This window comes from Monodelphis domestica, chromosome 1 (assembly GCF_027887165.1).
Source record: "Monodelphis domestica isolate mMonDom1 chromosome 1, mMonDom1.pri, whole genome shotgun sequence".
Lineage (NCBI taxonomy): Eukaryota > Metazoa > Chordata > Mammalia > Didelphimorphia > Didelphidae > Monodelphis > Monodelphis domestica.
Genome location: NC_077227.1, coordinates 479,624,688 through 479,641,901, shown reverse-complemented (window position 1 = coordinate 479,641,901; position 17,214 = coordinate 479,624,688). Strand labels below are relative to the sequence as shown.

General features: G+C 40.7%; 1 protein-coding gene across 14 annotated transcripts in view; it reads left to right on the top strand.

The window, feature by feature from the left end:
- The window catches only part of MYT1 (myelin transcription factor 1), a 206,572-nt gene that overhangs the window by 154,349 nt on the left and 35,009 nt on the right, over positions 1-17,214 (top strand). For 10 of the 14 annotated variants that reach the window (XM_056812769.1, XM_007475479.3, XM_016427958.2 and 7 more), the window contains 4 exons: positions 3,731-3,885; positions 5,725-5,787; positions 5,941-6,009; positions 16,954-17,016. In XM_056812769.1, coding sequence (XP_056668747.1) covers positions 3,731-3,885; positions 5,725-5,787; positions 5,941-6,009; positions 16,954-17,016 — 350 coding nt within the window. The remainder of the gene's footprint in view (positions 1-3,730; positions 3,886-5,724; positions 5,788-5,940; positions 6,010-16,953; positions 17,017-17,214) is intronic. The other 4 variants (XM_056812774.1, XM_056812770.1, XM_056812768.1 and 1 more) reach the window with 1 other exon arrangement.

Sequence of the window (17,214 nt, the reverse complement as noted above, 5' to 3'; positions counted from 1 at the left end):
AATGTAGAGCACTTTTTCATGTGCTTATTAATAGTTTTGATTTCTTTGGCTGAGAACTGTCTGTTCATGTCCCTTGCCCATTGATCAATTGGAGAATGGCTTGATTTTTTTGTACAATTGATTTAGCTCTTTGTAAATTTGAGTAATTAAACCTTTGTCAGAGGTTTTTATGAAGATTGTTTCCCAATTTGTTGCTTCCTTTCTGATTTTAGTTACATTGGTTTTGTTTGTACAAAAACTTTTTAATTTGATGTATTCCAGATTATTTATTTTGCATTTTGTGACTCTTCCTAAGTCTTGCTTGGTTTTAAAATCTTTCCCTTCCCAAAGGTCTGACATGTATACTATTTTGTGTTCGCCTAATTTTCTTATAGTTTCCTTTTTTATGTTCAAGTCATTCACCCATTTTGAATTTATCTTGGTGTAGAGTGTGAGGTGTTGATCTAAACCTAATCTTTCCCACACGGTCCTCCAATTTTCCCAGCAGTTTTTAAGAAATAGTGGATTGTTGTCCCAAAAGCTGGGATCTTTGGGTTTGTCATATACTGTCTTGCTGAGGTCACTTACCCCGAGTCTATTCCACTGATCCTCCTTTCTGTCTCTTAGCCAGTACCAAATTGTTTTGATGACCACTGCTTTATAATATAGTCTGAGATCTGGGACTGTAAGGCCCCCTTCCTTTGTATTTTTTTTTCATTATTTCCCTGGATATCCTTGATCCTTTGTTCTTCCAAATGAACTTTGTTATGGTTTTTTTCTAGATCAGTAAAAAAAATTTTTGGAAGTTCCATGGGTATGGCACTAAATAGATAGATGAGTTTGGGTAGGATGGTCATTTTTATTCGTCCTACCCATGAGCAGTTAATGTTTTTTCCAATTGTTCAAGTCTAGTTTTAGTTGTGTGGAAAGTGTTTTGTAGTTGTGTTCATATAGTTCCTGTGTTTGTCTTGGGAGGTAGATTCCTAAGTATTTTATTTTGTCTAAGGTAATTTTGAATGGGATTTCTCTTTCTAGTTCTTGGTGCTGAGCTGTGTTGGAAATATATAGAAATGCTGATGACTTACGTGGGTTTATTTTGTATCCTGCAACTTTGCTAAAGTTGTTGATTATTTCGATTAGCTTTTTGGTTGAATCTCTAGGATTCTTTAAGTAGACCATCATGTCATCTGCAAAGAGTGATAACTTGGTCTCCTCCTTGCCTATTTTGATGCCTTCAATTTCTTTTTCTTCTCTAATTGCTACTGCTAGTGTTTCTAGTACAATGTCAAATAGTAGAGGTGGTAATGGGCATCCTTGTTTCACTCCTGATCTTATTGGGAATGCGTCTAGTTTATCCCCATTGCAGATGATATTAGCTGTTGGTTTTAGATATATACTGTTTATTATTTTTAGGAACGACCCTTATTCCTATGCTTTCTAGTGTTTTTAATAGGAATGGGTGTTGTATTTTATCAAAGGCTTTTTCTGCATCTTTTGAAATAATCATGTGATTTTTGTTGGTTTGCTTGTTGATGTGGTCAATTATATGGATGGTTTAACACTATTGATTCTAAGATGGAAGGTAAGGGTTACAAAAAAAAAGAAAAAAGAACAATAGTCCTGATGAAGACTAATAAGCCCAGAAAATTGCCATAGAATTCTAAGGAGTAAGTCTGGCTATCTTTCCTTCAAACTTATGTGCCCTTCTAATACATCTCACCCAGAAAGCAGAATAGAATAATGGAAAGAGAGAAAATAAACATTTATAAAGTACGCCAGGCACTGTGCTACTTTTTACAAATATTATCTCAGTGATCCTCACAGTAACTCTGAAATATAAGTTTTATTATTATCTCCATTTTATACTTGAGGAAAATGAGGCAAACAGAAGTCAAGCTACTTGGCCAGGGTCACACAGCTATCAAAGGACAGTGACTTTGCTGTCTGGTCATGTCACAGAGTCACAACTTCTAATAGAGAATCCATTTCTTCATCTGTAATACTTTCATGTTTTCCTAACTCATTAAAAAGATCCAAAGAGGTTATATAAGTTAAGCATTTTACAAACCTTCAACTATGGGTTTCCCCAATGTTCAATGAAGTAAGGTTACCATTTTGGAAACAGAGAATATTTCTAGGCCTCTGAATGTGAATGCAGGTTCATCATTGGTGCTCCCAGGAGCTGTTGGAGTCTTTAAATATTGTTCAGAGTCAAATAGTGGGGGATAATCTGGTCTCAGACCCAATATGTACCACAAATACTTATTTGTGCCCCTTGGGGAGGTTGTCATTGCCCCATGTTATCATTGACAAAGCTAAGCTGGGGAAAAAGAAAAGCTTTGGGGGACAAAGTGAAGTGGCCCAGTGGAGGGCAGAGCGGTTTAATGGAGAGCACCTTGAGAGCAGAGACTATCTTTTGCATTCCTTTGTATCCCCAGCACTGAGTAGTGCCTGTCACAGAGTGAGCATTTAATCAATGTTCATTCATCCACTGAGTCATTGGTCTTCTGAGGACTGTACCAGAGGCCCTTGGAAGACTTTCTGGGGCACAGGAAACAAACTTGAAAGAAAATATGCTTCCAGGTGGGAACCGGGAAGGAAATGAACCATAGAAACCTCAGTGGAGAGGACTGTTCTTGGGCTTCATAGTAAAGAGGGATCCTCTCATCTCAAGAGAATGGCAGGACAAGACGTTCTGGCTAGAGGTAGCCTTTGTTTGATATAAGGTTATAGATAAGGTAAGGGTAAAATAGGGGCACCAAATCCTCAGGTTTTTGCTACATAAAAATACATCTGTCAGCAAGTCACTCAGCAACCATTTATTGTGCCTGCTATGTAACAGGCATGGTGCCCAGCACTAGGGATACAAAAAAAAAAAGCAAGAGTAAATAATTTTTAAAATGTAAATTTAAACCCAGTTCCTGCCCTCAAGGAGCTCACGGTCTAATGGGATAGAGAACATGAAGACAACTGTACAAAAAAGATACAGGATCATTTAGGGATAATCCCATAGGGAAGAGATGAAGACTAAGGAGGAATGAGAAAGATTTCTTATAGAATGAGACATTAGTTGAGATGTGAAGGAAACCAAAGAAGCCAGGAGATAAGGAAGGAGAGAATAGCGGGGGTAGGAAACAACTAATGAAAATGGGAGAAGTTGAGAGGTGGAGTGTCATGTACAAGGAACAGCAAGGAAGCCACTCACTGGAGATCATTGAATCATAAGACTGGCACCTAAAATGAATTGATTTGAACCCAGATTTTCTACCCATGGAAGTAATGTTTGCTTTACCCCCTATACCAAGCTGCTCCCCTAATAATAATGTATTTGAGAACCCTTAATGGTCATAGAATGTTAAACAGATGTTAGCTATTAAACCCTCACTTGGCCTGAACAGCTTCTCCCATTGGGATCAACATCTGGCATTCTGTCCAGTGAGAGAAGCTGGAGAACGTGTCCTCATCCACCAGCCTTGGAGAGATCCTATCCTTGTTCCTTGCCCCTGAGAGTTCTGGCTAGGAGAGATGGTGCCTTTTCTCCTTTCTCTTTTTAGGCAATAAGGCCCTTAAAGCCTCACTTTTAGGAGAGTGGAGGAAACAATATAAAACTGTCCCACGCAGTCTCTTGGAGCCAGATCTCTAGACCTGGCGGGCTGCTCTCTGGAGGGTTCCTCCAACCACTCCTTGCCAGCGTTACTGCTGGTGACTCCCCAGCTGGTCAGTAAAAACTCTCCCTGCTGGTTTTTTGCAGTCAGAGCCAGCAGCAAATTCTTTTGCTTCCTCTGAAGCAGATGACCAGGAAGTGTCAGAGGAGAACTTTGAAGAACGGAAGTATCCAGGGGAAGTTACCTTAACCAACTTTAAGTTGAAGTTCCTCTCCAAGGACATCAAGAAGGAGCTGCTTACGTAAGTCTCCCTCTCTGGCTGGCAGGAGCCCCAGGAGAGTTAACCCAAGTTTGGAGAAGGGGACTACCCTTGTTTGAGAGTTCCAGATGTTTGGGCCCTCCTTCCCCTCCCTTGCCATGGACACATACCACGATTGGGGCTTTCCCATTTTGTTGAACAAGGTAAAATGACCTAGTCCCAAGATCTATTGCCTTATCACTCCCCTAGGAGCCTTTTCTGAGGCTCATTTTTTTTTGGTTCATGTAGCTGTTGCTGAGATCCTTTTTAGTGCCCCACCCCTTAGGTTTTAGTTCTAACTGGGCCGCTTTGAATAAGTCGACCATAGTCCTTTGCCATCCTGAAGGAGATGAGGTCAATGGGGAGGGGAGAAAGACAGGCTCTTTTCTATTTCCTTACTACTTATCACACTTCAATATTCTGGTTTGTCATTCTCGGTCACCGAGAGACTACTACTACTATTCTGGTCTGGGATTTGCTTCATTTTTTAATGCTGAAAATCCTACCTAATTGTGCAGAATCTAACAGGAAGAACCTTGTCATATAGAATGAGAAACATAATCCTTAATACCTAACCTGCTTTGTATAGCTCTCCTTTGGTGTTCTAGCTACCTGAGAAGGACATGGTAGTCTTTTGTGCCCTTCCCTCAAACTAGAACTGACCAAGCTTCTGAGCCCTGGGGAACACAAGATAATGCTGGACTTCCAATTTAAATGCTGGCACATTTAATTCTCAATTTTCCACACATGCATTATATGCTCTATAAATCATCCCAAACACACTTTTAATCCCAGCACGCTTCTGGAATACCTTCCCTTCTCCCTCTCTACCAGCCCCACTGTTGGTATATGCTCAGAGAATGCAAATTTATTCAATATTAACTCAAGAAGGGCATAATTAGGGAAGTAAATCCGCTCTAAAGAGGTGGGATGTATTCATAAGACCAAATGTATTTGGAATGACTTTCAGACTATCTGTATCTCAGTGCCCCTCCTAGTGATTAGGAGATGACTTTGTCTGGCTGACACAGTGATTAAATTGTCTCATTCCAGTTTATTCTTCATAGTTAAATTCTGAGCTATTCCCATCGGAACCCATGTGAGGTTTGCCTATATTACAATCTAAGTCATTCCTTCAAGATTCTAGTTAAGGCCATGGATTCAGGCTATGTTGGGGGTGGGCAAGAGTATACAAATTTTCTGTGTTCATCACTGTGGCAGGGGCAAAATAGTTGACTTTCTATCCACTCACATTCCCAGGAAGCAGCAAGGGTCTGAAGTTGAGATACTGAAGCACAGATTTTATTGGGGATTTCCTCCCCCATAAACTGATCTTAAGTTTAAGGAAAGAGAAGGTTGCACTAAAAATCCAAGCTAGATGGATCTGCTATGTTTTGGTCAAGAGGTAATAGGGTCTAGTATAGAGAACACTGATGTTGGAGTCAAGAACAATCTGGATTGAAACCCCAGCTGTGGCAGTAGTTGTTTAACCATTGGCAAGTCAATTAAGCTCTGGAGAAGAGTCCATTTCCTCATTTCTAATAAAATCTGCATTTTTTTTCTATCTCACGTGGCCATTATAAGGATTAAGTGAGATAACGTATGTAGTGCACATTACAATCATAAGGTGTTTCATCAATGTGAGTTATTGGTGGAAAGAAGGGCTCCCAAATAAGAACTTTTTCCCAGAGAGCTTCATTAGGTTTGACTACCCACATTTCTGTTCTCAACTTCTCTAGACCTGCATTTGAGAGGGAGGGTTTATTGTTATGTTACAGGAATATTCATCTCTGCACAAATCTGTTTCTCTTGGGGTCTGACACTTTCTGTCTTTTTGTTCAGCTGTCCCACCCCAGGCTGTGATGGCAGTGGACACATCACCGGAAACTATGCCTCCCATCGCAGGTGCGTTGTCTTTGGATTTCAGGTTCTGACTCTTAAGCCTATTTTACGTATGGATGGTTTGGTACTTCTTTTCCCTCCCTCAACCCACCCCTCCTGCCCACCCCACCCCCTTTTTTTTGGCCTTACCCAGATATTCCATCTCTTCTCTTTCAGCCTTTCTGGTTGTCCTCTTGCTGACAAGAGCCTCAGAAACCTCATGGCTGCACACTCTGCTGACCTCAAGTATGTTTGCGCTCAACTTGAATCTCCTCTGGCCTGTGTTGACACCCTTGCTTTCCCTCTCTTCTTCCATAGAGGCCTCAGCCAAAACTCATCTCTCCAAAGGCCTGGGTCAAGCCCAGGGGGAAAGCTGGGGGACACCCCTGACTCTAAAAGGAGAAAATACTTGCCTGTCTGTCTGCCTGTCTGCCTGTCCACCTGTCTTTCTGCCTGCCTGCTTTGGGGGCTTTAGACCTTCAGGAAGGGCTGGTTTGGGCTGTCTTGGGCTGCTGCTAGTGCTGCTGTTACTGCTATTTCTTATTGTTCATTGCTTTGAGCTTCTGTTGTCCATGTGGTATTCCCTTGCTAGGCTGGGAGAGTTGCTGGTCAGATACTTGTGTCCCCAGGCCAGCCACCCTTCAGGTGGATAGGCTGCTCAGTCCAGGGAGTCATTTGGGCTTCTGGAGGCAAGGTTCCAAGAAGAGGGTACAGACTGGACCAGCCTCCCCTCAGCCTTCCAAGACTTCCAAACTCTGCTGCTCCTTCTCTCCATCTGGTCCAGTTCACTAGCCTCCAATAGCAAAAGTCTTGAAAGTGTTCTGGGTGGACTCTGGGTAGGGTTCACTGGCCCCTTCATATTTAGGAAAAAATGCAGGGCTGCCCATGGAATGGTTCAGGGGACAGCAGACCATATGGCTTTTGCTCATTGTGAACTGGAAGCTGATGATGAAAAAACAAATGCTATTCCTTTTTCCTTTTTTTCTTAAGCTGCTTCTGGATGAGAGCAGAGGCTCTTCAGTCAATTCCCTGAACCTTCCTATTCCTTTCTTCTGCTCTTCCTTCCCCATCCTAACTGCCTTCCCTAACAGATGGATGAGGTCACCATCTTACCTCACCTGCTTAAGGATAGCTTCACAAAAGAGTTATCAAACACCCGGAGGTTTCCCAGATGTGCAATGTGTATTTAGAAGGATGCAATGTGTTCTCTACAGATATCTATTGGGGTCATACCTTCAAAGAAACTAGAACCATTGCCATAAATTGAATTGAGGAGGGGGAGGTGGTAATATGAAGTGGGGATTACAGCAATGACATAGCCTGGAAGGCTAGCCATTTATAATTTTCTCCCTGGAGCAACAGGACTTGTTGGTGCTAGGATCCATCATCCTCATCAGAAGCATGTTAGCTTAGAAAGAATCAAGTATCCCAGGCTATCTACTGGGAGTTTCTCAGACTTGGAGTTAGAATTTCAAGGTCTGAGTTGTGCTTCCAGCATTTGGGAGCTGTATGATATGGGCAAATCCATTGACCTCCCTAAGACTCAATTTCTTCATCTGTAAAATGGGGAAAATGCTTGCCTTGTTTATATCAGCACAATGTCAAGAGGTAATGGTGGAGCTGGTTGAAACTAGCTCAGTGAGGACTGTGGACAGGGAAGGGTGGTTTATTTGGTCACAGTTGGGTTGCATTGCACCACCGTGTAAGAATGGAATTTTAGGGAAACTTTTGGAAGACAGACAAGTAGTATCTATCATCAGTCGTTTATGACTGGCCATGGTTGGGGAGCATTTGACAAAATTCAGTTGTTTGCAGAGAAAAAAATCAGGTACAGGTAAGTCCTCCAGAGCTCAATCAACCAACAAACATTTAATAGATGCCTGCTACATAGCAGGCACTGTACTGGGTTCTGGGAATAGAAGTACAAAAGTGAAACAGTCCCTGCCCTCAAAGAGCTTAAACTCTATTCAGGGTTAGCAACATTAGAGAAAGCCATTTCAGTTGGGTAATGAATTGGGAAGTCAAATTATAAAGGCTGAAAATGAATGAGAGGAGAGGAAACTGAGGTAACTAAGTTTGGAAGAGCATTTTCTGCAGTTTCAGGAAGAGTGTAGCTATACTGTTTGGAATACTGGGAGACTTCCTTGGAGGCTGTAATAAAAAAGATTGCTGAATTTGGGTTCAGAGGACCTGGGCATAAGGCTCAGTTCTGCCACTTGCTTCATCTGTGATCTTAAAGGACTCTTTATGAGCCTCAGATTCCTAGTTTGTAAAATGAGGAAGTGAGACTAGATGAACTCTAAGATTCTTTTCAGCTCCAAATCTATGCTCCTGTGTGTCTGGTGTTCTAGCCTATGGGAAAGTAAACTGGAGAGCTGCATTTTGTGACTGAATTTTCCATTCCTCTGGGGGATGTTCTATGCAGTGGTCATGCTTGACACTTTTCTAGTAGCTAAGGATTAGCCTTCTAGTACAAGTGAATTTATGATCATAAGGCCCTCCTGAGACAACAACTCTGCTACAATGACTGTCTGAGACCTCCCCTCCCACCCCATCAGTCGCTGAGAGTCTTTGAAAGCTCCAGACAACAAGCTACCTTATGGGTTATGGTGTGGAAAGTGATTTGTAAACTATAAATTCTTATATAACAATGAGCTATTATTATTGCCTCAGCTAAGAATGGTGGGAGGTAGCATTTTTTCTCTTCCTTGGAAAATCATAGATTCCCAGAGCTGCCAGGGTTCTCAGAAATCACTTGGTGTGACTAGAGGGCTTCCAACAAGTAGAAGTCACATAACCTCTGTTTCCATACATTGATGAGAAACTTGCTTCCTAACAAAGAAGCCTATTTCATTTTCCTACTGTTTCAAATACTAAAATCTGATTCACTGTAATCTCCATCCACAAACTCTAGTTCTGTCCTCTGGAGCCACACAGAAGAATACTAATCCCTCTTCCACATGAGCATCTTTCAAAACTTCAGATAAAATAACATCTACTGAACAATCAGTATGATTGGTGTGGAGAGGGGGCAGGAGTTGTAAAGCATAAAGTTATCCAAGTCCAGCCAAGACAAAAGTACCTGCTTTCCCCCGCCTTGGTAACAGTTCCACTCTGTGACCACTCAGGCTCCTTTCTCTGGCTTCTGCCAGGTTCATAGCTCATGTCCTCCACTATGAGGCAGCTGATAGAAGCTAAAGAGTTCAGTGTGCATCTTTCATATAGACTCTGGCCGGTCCTGAAAGCAGAAATAGGTGGGTAAGCTATATAATAAAGCAAAATAGACTGGCTGAGCAGGAAACAAGACCCTAATGGCAAGCAGCCCTATGATGGAAGAGGGATGAATCAGCCTCTAAATCCACAGAGGTTTGGAACCTGAGCCTTTATCATAGCTCTCCATTACAGCTAGCCATCCAACCTATGAGGAGAAGGAATGAGTCAGGGTTGCCCACGTTCATTTCCTCTGGTCTGAGCCATCCTCTAGTTTCCTCATTTATGGGAAGAACTCTAATGCAAAGGAGAAAATATCAGAAGGGTTATTATTATTATGCTACTCTAATAGAGAAGGCAAGAGCCACATTTCCATTAGACTGCATTTTTAGAAGTTAAAAACTCCAAAATAAACATTTTCTGTAAGTTAAACACCACTATAGCAGGTACAGGTCTTTCTGACCTATTCCCTCCTCAATTCTTCCCTTCTTCAAGCCCTCCCTTCTTTCTTATTCCTCCTCCTCTCCTTCTTCATCTTCCTTCTTGTTCTCTTCCTCCTTCTCCTCCTTCATCCTTTTACTCCTTTATCTTTGGAAAATTTTCCCATTTCTAGCTATTTTTTTTAAATTGATGGATGAATTCTTCTAAAACTTAGGAGTAACCATTCAACTTTCTAGCCATAATCTGGGTGAACTTTGAGAACACTAATGTTGAAATGCCTCAGGCCTAAATCTAGAACATTATCCAGAATATAAATCAATGCAAAGGAGATGGCATAGAGAAGTGGATAGAGCACTGGACTTGGAGTCGGGAAGACTTGAATCTAAATGCCAAGATACTTCATAATTGTGTCATTCTGAGCAAGTCACTTAAATTCTCTATGCCTCACTTTCTTCATCTCTAAAATGAGGGTGATTGGTCTTATTAGCCTCTGAAGCCCCTTGCAGCACTAAATCTGTGATCCTAATTAGTTCCTAATGCTGCTTAAGAGAAACCTGCCATACAGTCATAGCTATGCTACTCTTGGGGGATTAAGGTCTTTCTCAAAATGAAAATTCCATTTAAAAAATGGATAGAGTACTCTCTGGGGTCAGAAGATTTGGGCTGAAATCCTGCAATGGTCACTTAATACCGAAGGGCCCTTGGAAAAGTCATTTATTCTTCCTGGACCTTAGCTTCCTCATCTATAAAATGAGGGGGTTGGACTAGATGCACTCTGCAGTCCATTCCAGCTCTAGAATTATGATGTTCTGATCCTTACACTGCTGAATTCAAAATATAGCACCAAGAAGGGATGATCTGACTGCTGGGAGCTGATGGGATAGCTTCAGAATCCCTGCAAATTCTATATCCCTCCACCTTAGGTAGGGACATGAAACCCTTCTTCTAATTCCCACTCCTTGGGTGACTGTGGTGACCCTCTTCTTATTTCTTCTCTCTTCCCATTCCTTGCCAGAATTGAGTCACAAGAGTAAGCCAGATGGGCTGTAAGTTTAGAGGAGCTTTTCTTGTTCTAGTCTAGATGTGTAGTCCATTAGCTGCAGAGCAGAGGATCTTAATCCTTTTGTGTATCATGAATCCCTTTGACATTCTGGTGAAGCCCATGGACTCTTTCTCAGAATAATGTTTTTAAGTGAAGAAAATGCATGGGATTATAAAGGCAACCAATTATATTGAAATGCAAAAAAATTTAAAGCTAAGAACCCTGGACTAAAGCAAATCCAAATCCAGCCAAAGTAAAATGCCTGCTTTGCCTTCTTGCAAATAAACTGCTATGTCTATTGGCCAGTATTTTGTGTGGAAACAGTCTCAAGCTTCCTTTTTTCAACCCTTACTTTTTGTCTTAGTAACAACTTTAAGACAGAAGTGCAAGGACTGAGCAAATGGAGTTAAGCAACTTAGGTCTAGGAAGTATCTGAGGTCAAATTTGAATCCAAGTCCTCTTGACTCCAGGGCTGGCACTTTATCCACTATGCTCCCTTGCTGCCTTAGACTTCCTTTCCTGGGATTCTAATGAAGCCTGACTATAATAGCCCGACTTTATGGAGGAATCACTGAGCCAAAGGCTATATAGCTTTAAAGCTATCGCTGTTGCTCTAATTTCTATGTATTCAAATTCATTTCTAGAGGAATATGTTATACCAAAGAAATCTTTTGAAAACTTTTCCCCTTAGAAATTGGAATTGTACTTTTGCCAAGAAAATGAACTTGAATACTTAGAGATGGAGTTTGGCTCAAGACTCCAGTCTCACAAGGATTAAGCAGCTTCATAGTTGGACCAAGTTCCCGTCTTGGGAGATGGGAGTCAATATGCTTGCTGTTAAGGAGGAACTTTGTAGAGCTTTGTAGCAAGAGAGCAACCCTTCCTTGAGGCCCACTAGGAAATCTTGCCCTCCTCAACATATATCCCTTTTAAGCCTGAAAAGTATAATTGGAAATAATAGTGTCATTGCCCCTGTAATTAGGGAGCTGCACCCACCCTGCAACTTTCCTATTTGCCCAGCAGGGAGAAAACTGCCTGGTGGCACAGTGAGCAGGAGTGGGCTCAGTGTAATGCAGAGGACTTCACCTTGAAATCTTGGTGAGTCTGAACCTGACCCATTTGCTCTTTGAAGAACTGGAACTGTAGGTGCGTTATGCATAAAGGAATTGGTTTGCAGAGCACACATCAGACCGGCTTACCTTTCAACATGAGGACTCATCCTGGGTGGGGACAATAAACCAGAAAGTCCTTTGAACAAGCTACAGGTGTATAATATAGCAGCAGGTGCAGACCCAGAGCAGGCGGAGGGACTAGGGGGAGGGGTGACAGTGGAGGTCCCTCTTGTGAGCAGCCACACATCTGCTGTTTGTAGAAGCCTCTTGTGATATGTTTGCTGAAACAAGTACACACGTGTTAGGACCATTAGTCTGTGTTTGACAACTAGCATTCAATTCTGTAAGATGGTAAGGGATGTGTTTCCCTAGTCTATAATGTCTGTGGCTTGGTGAAATGTGGGCTTCTGCTGTTCCTTGTCACTTTCATAAATACCAGCTTTTTCTCTCACCTGCTCAAAGAAATGCCTTTCTGAGGCTGTGTTTGAGTTCTGGGGCCCCCAAACAAGGTAACTTGAGCAGTTGCAGATGCAGAGGGAGGCTGCAAAAAAAAATAAACCAAGATGATAGTTTTCAATGGATAGCAGCATTTTTCAAAGCATGGAATCCTTAACAACCATTGCTTCAGAGAAGAAAAGAGGAGACATGTAGCGGTAGAAGTATTCCTATACATGGGAATGTTGGCTCCCTCTGAGTACCATGGTGGCCTTGGTACCAGTGACAGTAGGTGAGGCCTATGCAAAGGAGCCACTCTTTCTCATTATCAGACCATGAAATACCCATCACTTCAGCTGGGGTAATCAGCTCTCAAGGCTTTGGAGGTGAGAACTTCTTGCAATTTCTATTCAAGTGGGGTCTGGCATCTTTCCCCAGCAGGCTTGGAGGCCAGGGGAGAGAAAGTAAAAATCAACTAAAGCAAGGCCCTGGCTAAGGGATTCATAAGGCTTATATTATTCAGAGATAGAAGGACTTCAAAGACCATCCAGCCTAACCCCTTGATTTTATAGATGAGAAAACTGAGGCCTAGAGGGGTTAAATAACTTTGAGATCACAGAGGCAAAAAGGTCACAGGACCAAGATTAAATCCCAGATCCTCTAATTGCAAGTCTTAGGAAATTTAAGCTAAGTACAGAATATTATAATTATTGTTTTTGTGCTCAGACATTCAAATGGAGCTGTGACTTCATCAAACTAGATAGTTCCAAAAAGAGATATGGTAACCCATCCACGTCTGTTCCATCCTAATTCTTGTCCATGTCCTCCCCTAAGTTTGCCACCGGGGACAAATTGTTAGATCATAGAATCATAGACCTAGAGCTGGAAGGCTCTCATTTTATAAATGAGAAAGATGAGGCCCAGGAAGCTTAATTAATGATTACAGGCATTTCTCATTTTATATAAATTTGTATTACACAAATGCAGCTCCCACCCCATGGCAGGACCCCACACTAGGAATCCTCTGGCCACTGCAGGACCCCAGGCACTGAAGTCACTCTAGCTGCAGCAACCACAGGGTAGCTGAAAGGGAAGCCCCATGAGGGATAGGTGAGGTCTGTGGAATGATCCATAGAACTGGTTATACTTTAGCAAGAACTGTTTTAAATTTTTTTTTATAAGTCAGATGCTCTAGACTTCAGTGAGACTATGTGACCTCAACAATATATAGAAACTCATTTCAATACTGCAATTTACAACTTGGTCCCCATCTTGTCATCCTTTGTGATCTTTCTTCCAAGTTTTGCTATAAGTCCTCCAGAGATCAGTCCCACACCCTAGAGCAGTGATGGCAAACCTTTTAGAGGGGTGGATGTTATGAGAAATGTCCTCAGGTGAGGAGCAGGGGAGCAGCCTGGCCTCACATCCTTTTTGCTTTCTAGTAATGAACTCTGGCAAACTCTGTACTGGGGCAATGGCACATGTGCCTACAGAGAGGGCTCTGAGTGCCCTTTCTGGCACATGTGCCCTAGGTTCACCACCATGGCCCTAGAGCAGGAGTCCCCAAACTTTTTACACAGGGGGCCAGTTCACTCTCCCTTAGACTATTGATGGGTCCTAACCCTAACTGGGTAGCAGTATACACATTGCAGAATCCCCTCCCTCAAATCGCTGCTCACCATGCTGATGTCCATTGTGCAGCCACATAATCCTTTGCACAGTGCCTTCTTCTAAGGCGCCACACAAAGGATGTCACCGGAAGTAGTACTGTACATGAGCAACGCCTCACTTTGCAGTGCTGCCACATACAGTGCTCCTCTCACTGACCACCAATGAAAGAGGTGCCCCTTCTGGAAGTGTTGTGGGGGCTGGATACATGGCCTCAGGGGGCTGCATGTTTCCTGCAGGCCAAAGTTTGGGGATCCCTGCCCTAGAGGCTTCTTCTGGTCCTTTTAATATTCTATAGGCATGAGATAATGATTCCTCTTACCTACTCACTAAAAAGTAATAACCTCACAGATCTGACCCTAGCTGGATGGATCAAGGATGATCATGATGTATATTAACTTTGAATATGTAATCAATCAACAAGAATTTATTAAAAGCATTTTATGCCAAGTATTGTACTAGTTACTGAAGATACAAAGACAAAACTGAAAGTTTCCAGCCCTCAAGGAGCTTCCATCTATTGAAAATTATGCTTTTTTGTTAAGAAAGTCTCACCACAAGGCAAAAGACAAGCTTGCCAACAGGAGAAATAGAGGATAGATGAGGAAATTAATTCAAGCTATTATTCTAAAAATGTAGTTTATAATGCAGTGTAAATAGACTGAAGATTGAGATGGTACCCAGAAACTATATGAAACTTGGAGGGAAAGGCAAGATATTAGTTCATATTTTTGTGAGTTAGAGAACTAGAGGTGTATTTATTAGCTGGAATGTATATCTAAACTCTGTATTCATCACTGCAGAGGTGGCAATTTCCAATTGAAATGGAGGGATAACTTTTGAACCTAGAAGAAGAGTTCTGTTCACATTTCTTTACTTACTGTGGGAGTGGATTAGGGGAAAGTAGATAGCAATGAGGAAGGAAATATGCAAATATAGATCAAGAGAACCAAATACCAGGGTTAAGTGAATGATTTAGTTATTCTGGGAGTAAGATATAAATAACTTACCCAAATTAATCAATAACATTTTAATAACAAGATTATATGCCTATAGAGAGCAGCCTGTACATTGCCAATATCTACAAGTAAAGCAGTGTGCTACACTGATCATTGAGCATATACTAAGCTGAAAACAGGAAAGGAGATACTATATAAGAAAAAAAAGGTGAAAATCCACAATGATTCATGGAGAATTTCCTCATTCCTTTGACTAAGATGAAAAAAATAAAATGTGATTGAGGGCCTTTTATTTAACATTTATCCTGGACCCATTTCCACAGATGGATTTGTTTCAACAGGGAAAACCTTTGGTTGAGAATCAGAAGACTTGGATTCTAGCATGAAATTTTCCAATAGTTAAACTCAGCTATGTAATTTAAATTCTCTATTTATAAAATGCCTCAATTTATTTATAAATATGTGAATTATAAATAAAAAGGCCTCAGTTTATTTATAAAATGAACATGATTTGCTCATCTCACAAGACTATTGTGAAGATAAAAAGTGACAATTTTTATTAAAGCATATTATAAAATAATATAAGAATCAGGTTTAAAATTAGAAGGAACCTTACTGGTCATCTAGTCCAACAGAGAAGGAAACTAAAGCTCCAGAGATGTTAGGTGACTTTTCTAAAGTCACACAAGTACTAAGTGATAAAGCTAGGATTAGAATCCAAATTCTTTTACTATAAATCCTGTATTCTTTCTATTAAACATCCAGAAAAATTGTCATAATGAAATAGGGAATGATTTTTTGGCCTGTCTTGGTTCAAAAACTTATTGAAGTACCAATTAAAAAATAACCCAGAAGATAGGAATTTGTTTCAAATGATTTCAAAGTTAGATAAATGACCACAAAGCCACTGGCCACAGAATCATAATTATTCATTGAACCTATCATGAAGCCTCAGCTATCTGGCATACTTAGAAGAGAAACTCTCTGTTATTGAGTATTTGGTGGGCTGGAACTTTTTGTTATATTAACTCAAATTGTTTGTAAGCCTTTTTGTGAAATACATTTATTCCCAAAGCTATGAAAACACAACATGACAAAAAATCCTATAATGACAGTATACCATACATTCCTCAAACCAATATGATGAAATAACTCCTCACAAAAACATTTTCCTAACCCTGGCCATCCCATAGAAAAAAATAAATTTTAATTATGAAAAAAATTTTAAAATTCTTAAAAGCCTATGCTTGCAACCCCATGATAGAACATTTAGTACTCATTTTTTGTAATATGGAGAATCAGAGTTTAGGATTAGGATTTTTCCCATTTCCCAATAAGCAGGAGCTATAATCTTTAGAGCTATTATTTTATATTCATTCCAGAGCTTATATCTCTTATTTACCCATAAATAATAGCCCCTTTCTCAGGGGATTTTTAAGGCATCCAAAAAAGATTAAATTATTTTTAGTGTCAATTTTTCAATTTTTCCCCTTGAGATATAATTTGTTGAATATTGTTGTTCCATAGGTATAGATGGCAATTTCTATTAATCTCATCCTTACCATTCCCCTGTCCTGCCAAGTAACAATGTTCTTGGGGTATTGTTATTATGAACATTACTGTCTCCATTGGTCAGGTACATCATAGTAATTTAATCTTGGAACCAGTGGCACAAATTTAAAACCTGGACTCGCCCCCCACCCCCCAGTAAAAATCTTAGAGAATGCACCATTACCTTTTTTCTTAGTTGTAAAATACATAGTTCTATGGAAAAGAGTGAGTCTTTTTTTTGGTAGGCCTTCCTATGAGATAGGGGGTTCTTTGGGCAACATTAGATCTATGGCTATCATAAAAAATATGATTATATAACAAAATCTAAAAGTACTGCTTTGCAATTTGGCATAATGTTATGGTCCCTTATAGAATGGCTAATTCAGATAACCTATTTGTTATCAGGAGGCAGGTCAAGGGGAGTAGCATGCTTATGTTTCACCTTTTCCCCTTTTTGGTTCTTTGTATCAGTGAGGATCGGATGTGAGGATGTCACAAGGTGGGTTGGCCATCACCAAAATTCCATCAAAAACATTTCCATCCTGGGAAAGATGAGGGTGGGGGAGAGGGAAGAGGGGATTCTCAGAGGATACATTGGGAAAATATTCTAGGGGTGGGTGCATTTGGCACATTTTTATTTTCACTTGCTCAGATCTATTTGTGGAAACCATCTCATTGGCTTAAGTCAAGTGTATTCATTTAAAATATAAATCTTCCAAAGTCCATTCACTGATCAGAGCCTTTCTAACCCTGATTTCCCATTCCTCTGCAGGTGCCCAACTCCTGGATGTGATGGTTCGGGTCACATAACGGGAAATTATGCATCACATAGGAGGTAAGATCTATGTAGAAACTATTTGGTTCTAAAGTTAGTGGGCATGGGTCAGGTTTCCTGATGGAGGGTGATAAATTGGATATGGGGTGGACAATGTTATAAAATTATGAATAAAACACTGAGGTTGCTAAGCGTTGAGGCCCATTTTCATCTCTTTAATCTGAGGGTTTTTTTTTTATTTTCTGGCATTTAATTAGG